Source organism: Gekko japonicus, unplaced genomic scaffold (assembly GCF_001447785.1).
Source record: "Gekko japonicus isolate JY-2015 unplaced genomic scaffold, Gekko_japonicus_V1.1 scaffold557, whole genome shotgun sequence".
NCBI classification, from domain to species: Eukaryota; Metazoa; Chordata; class Lepidosauria; order Squamata; family Gekkonidae; genus Gekko; species Gekko japonicus.
Genome location: NW_015175986.1, coordinates 980007 through 984690, shown reverse-complemented (window position 1 = coordinate 984690; position 4684 = coordinate 980007). Strand labels below are relative to the sequence as shown.

Sequence of the window (4684 nt, the reverse complement as noted above, 5' to 3'; positions counted from 1 at the left end):
GCAGGTCAGCAAAGCCAGGAGGGGGCGGGGAAGGGAGCCAGGCCCCCCCGCCCCCACCCAGCCCGGACTAAAACCCTCACCCCTCAAGAGCCTTCTCGCCACATCTGGATTTGTGCTGGTGTTTTCTTTTCACTGCTGTAAGCAGCATCGGGAGCCAGTTTGGCAGAAAAGCAGGGGAGGGGGAGGTGTAAGACGGATTTCCACTGCTCCGAGTGGCCTGAGCGGGAAGCCGTCCAACGCTATTCCCAAGGAGACTCATGGGGCGGGACAGGCCTGCCCTACTCGTTTGGGGTTCGTCTCCTAAGTGTGACCACAAAAAAGCCCCCCCCCCCTCTCTTCCACAGGAGCAAACAGCCTTATGTTGTGCAGGATCAAACTGCCTCCAAAGGAGGCAAGTCAGCCGTGGGGTCCCTGAGGGGAACCCCCCCCACACACACACACCCCTACAGGGGAAGCAGCAAAGGCAGAAGGGCTGGCTGGCTGGCGGCGGGGCTGGGCGGGGCTGGGGGGAGGGGCTGCTGTTGGGACCTGCAGAGCCACCGTGAGGATGAGGAGGGGGAGGCTTCGGGGAAGGAAGGCTCTGCTAAAGAAGCAGCCCTCGGCAGAGAAGTGGGACGAAGGCGACCGGGCCCTGGGTCACAGGAGGTGGCCTCCTCCTCCTCCTCGGCCACAGTGCTCAAGAGGCGAGGCCCCCCTGCGAGAAGAAGGAGGAGTCCGTGGAGAGAAAGGGCGGAAGGCAGGGAGGGAGGAGGAGGAGGGCTGTACTTGCCCAGACCGGAGCTCTGCTCTGCCCCACTCCCCCCTCAACTAACCCCCGGTGGAGCCAGGGAGCTGCCGTGGAAAGGGCCAGCCAGGCTGAAGGGGGGGGGGGAGGAAGCCGAGGGGCAGAGGGGCAGAGGCTCGCTCACCTGGGTCCTTGGCGGGGGCCTCTGGCTGCTTCCCAGCACTCTCTTTGGCATCCTCGACGGAGGAAGTGCTGATGCCGCGCTTGCCGTGCCGGACGGGACTCGTGCGGGAGGCGTGGCCTGGCTGGGGGAAAAGCCGCAGGGGCTGCATCTCCTGGGGGGAAGGGAGCAGACCCACACCCGTGAAGCCGGACAGCTCTGGCCACCCAGCCCTCCGGCGCTTGGAAACCGCTTGCGTCGGGGGAGAAGAATGCACACAGCACGTGCTCAGAGACCATACGCTCCTACTGCACCTGTCTCAGGGAGGACACCTGGCACAAGAAAATCTGCAGTCTGCCAATGTCTGGCTAGTCTTTGTTTGCGAATGGTCCAACAGCTCCCCGGGCCCATCCGTTTCAACCCCAGACGAGTCCCGTCCGACCGAGATCTGCGAAAGGCTTCGGCCGGAGACCCTGCAGAGCTGTTGACCCAGGAGCAGACAGCAGAGCCGAGTCCAAAGAGTCCAACGGCCCAACTCGGCAGAAGACGCATCACACACACACACACACACACACACACACACACACACACACACACACACACCTCTCTGCTAATATTCCATCCCCGGCAGTGTTTCTGTAATGGTCGTTCTTCTCATTCCCTCAGGGGAGACCTTATGTGATTTCAGGTCCCATCAGAGATTACAGATTTTATCTGTTTCCAAACAAGCTTTTTCAAAAGAGCCATCGAGGACTGATCTGTGCTTTGGTGGCATAATGAACAGGCGCACTGTTGCAGTACACAGGCAAGACAGGGCCTTGGTGTATAGCCGCCAAAGCCGGGGATTGGGGGGGGGGGCAGGATACACCCTGATTCCAAACCAGCGCATACACCCCACGGAGATCAGGTGCCCTTGGTGGGACTCAGCTGTTCCCTTTCCTCTCCCCCCCCCCCCCCCCCCCGAGGCTCCCAGCCTCTACTGTCATGATGTGTGAACTGTGATGCTTACAATGAACGCTACAAAGGCCTGTCTACATGTCTCAGAAACAACACTGCACCCTCATGCCCTGAGGACGGAGGAGGAAGGAAAGGGAGACAGACAGGCACCCTTCACCCCAGGAGCCCCCATGCAGTTTCAAAATCAACCACTCAGCACTAGCCTAAGGACACTGGAAATTCTGCGGTGAACATGTCTGATGGCTGAACCTACCACCTCAGAAGGTGGCGATCAAATGCAAACTGACCACTCAGTCGGTTCGATTTGTGCTGAGCAACCATGAACATCTGCTGGACCGGTTTGCTTCAGGTTTTCCCAAAATGGTGTGTGCACAAGTACGCCGCTGATTCAAACCGGCTGGCAGCCATTAGTGTCACTAAGGACGGCTTAGATGATCACCGAAGGGCAGGATTTTATTGAAACACAGCATTTATTGATGATGGATTCGTACGATTTGTGCGAGATACAACTGTTTATTTAAACAACTGCTTGCTAAGCAGTGCAGCTATGCAGCAAGCATGGGGAGACACAAGTAACCAGTTGGGCTGGGTGAGGACACACACACGCGCGCGCAAGAGCCAATGGGAATACAGTGAAACAACCCATCAAACCGCCACACACAGATCGATGAGCTATCAAATTGATCATCAAAGAATCACCTCTCCGTTCACTGCTGGCAAAAAGGGCACAAGCCGAACTGGCAGGTGTCCGGGCACCCCTCGTAGACTCATAGAATGTTAGAGCTGGAAGGGACCTTGCAGGTCATCTAGTCCAACCCCCCCTGCACTCAGCAGGAGCACAGCCGAAAGAGAGCTCTACATACCTACAACATCAGACTGTTCCACTGCTCAACCGCTCAACCCCTAGTCTAGCCACTCACAAAGATGGCTGAAACTCAAGGGATACTAGAATGCCCCCTGCTCAAGGGCACCTCTGCAGGCAGGGCCATTGCTCCGGGCAAGGAAAGAACCCACCATTATCCTCCCTGGCTGCCTACGAATGGCCAAGACGACCCACTCACAACTAAATTAAGAATCCCTTGAAGACCTGGAGAAGTGCTAACAACGGCAGGTGCCTGAAAAGGTCCTGTTCTCACCTCTCCCAGGAAGGGGGAGGGGGAGGGGGCAGGGAGAAGAGTCACCAAGGGGGTCCAGCTGAGCGGGTCACTCACGTGGCTGAAAAGCTCATTGGTGAGGCCGAGATAGTTGTGCAAGGCCAGGAAGGTGACTCTCTGCAGGCGCACCATTATGATCTGAAAGCAGAAGAAGCCGGTCAGCCAGGGGACAAGGAGCGCAGGAGGCGTCGGGTCTGCACGGCGGCAGGGATGTGGCGTGCAGCCGAGGGAGGGACCCGCCTCCGGAACAGGACAAGCCCTCTGGCTACAGCAGCAGGTGTGAAGGAAGACATGACACCGCAGCGGAAGAGAGAGGCCCTCCGCTTCCAACGGCCTGGACTGCCTCGCCCCCGATGAGTGTGCCACGACCACCAGGGCTGGCTCTGGTCTCAGGGTCAGGAGAACCACGTCAGCCGGAGGACAGAACCTGGGAGAGCAGGAGGAGGTCTGTGCACGGCCCCCAGGCGACGCCTCTTCAACCGCTGCCCTCCAACAGCGAGGGAGGAGTCCAGTGGCACCTTAGAGACCCACGGGATCTTCAGGGAACGCGGATCTGACCCCCGAGAGCTCATGCCCTGGACCTCCTTTCCTGGTCTCTCAGGGGCTAAGCCTGCTCCACTGCAGGCCGACGGGGCTACCCTCCGAAATGGAGCCCCTCGGCAGAGACTCGGGGCCAACTCCCGCCCTAGAGGAAGGGTCGATTCCTTCACTTTCACCCCCCCCCCGCCCCCGGGTCTCACCACATTCTGACATCCTGGCGTGCCTGAAGAGTAAGGAGGTGAAAAGGCCCTGGGGGGGGGGTGCTCTCACGGTATGTTCTCAGTGGCCCCAATGTCCTTGAACTATCATGCACAAGAAGACGTGATGCTTTAAAAGTCTGCAAAACTCACCATATTTTGGGCCCTTGTTCCTTGCTTCTGTCACTCACCGGACAAGCTCCCCCCCCACTGCCGCCCCCCCGGCCACTGGAAGGCCTGCACTCCTGGATATGGCCTTCAGGCCAGCAGCTGCAGACGCATGCAGAACTGAGTCCATGCAAAAAGACGGCAGGGACTGAAGGACACACAGGAGGAGGAGGAGGAGGAGGAGGAGGAGGAGTAAAGACGAGACAGTCCCTGGAGCACTTACCTGCACCACCCTGACCAGACTTTCGGGGTACTTCTCAAAGACAGCTGAGAAAGCCTCCACGGGCAGGCGCAGCACTGTGGAGTCCTCCGCCGCCCGTGCAGAGACGGTGCGATAGGGCCGCTGGTGACCCTGCCGGGAAGAGAGACACCCCCGCAAGGACCTCAGCGCTCTGCGGAGGCCACAGCCACCGGGCGTGAGGCGAGGGCACCCGGGGCTCCCGGCCTGTCGGGGGCCTCTCCTCCCAAGGGTCCTGCCGGCACTGGCCCCCGCCGGTCCACTCCCACCCTGGCCACGGGGCCCAGCCCAGGGCAGCAGACCCTTCTCAAGACGCCAGAGGCTCCTCCTTGAAAGGCACCCGCTGGATGCGAAGGGGTGCTGGCCGTGAGAGGGGGCGGGAAAGACTCTTACCGTGATCACGTCCAGGATGCTGAGGAGGCTGTGCACGCTGTCCCCTGGGAACACCTCCTTCACAAGGGTCTCCTTCCCATCCTGAAGCACACCCACACAGACACACCGGGTGAGTGTTCCGCCCAGCCCGGCACGAGCCCGGCATCCTCCCCG

At 60.0% G+C, this 4684-nt stretch overlaps 1 protein-coding gene across 1 annotated transcript in view; it reads right to left on the bottom strand.

Moving 5' to 3' along the window:
• PNPLA6 (patatin like phospholipase domain containing 6) overlaps nucleotides 1-4684 on the bottom strand; it is a 78498-nt gene that overhangs the window by 65632 nt on the left and 8182 nt on the right. Inside the window, exons 6-9 of the mRNA XM_015426307.1 lie at nucleotides 4532-4612; nucleotides 4124-4252; nucleotides 3053-3133; nucleotides 909-1059 (exon numbers count right to left, since the gene is read on the bottom strand). Of these exons, the coding sequence (XP_015281793.1) occupies nucleotides 909-1059; nucleotides 3053-3133; nucleotides 4124-4252; nucleotides 4532-4612 (442 nt within the window). The remainder of the gene's footprint in view (nucleotides 1-908; nucleotides 1060-3052; nucleotides 3134-4123; nucleotides 4253-4531; nucleotides 4613-4684) is intronic.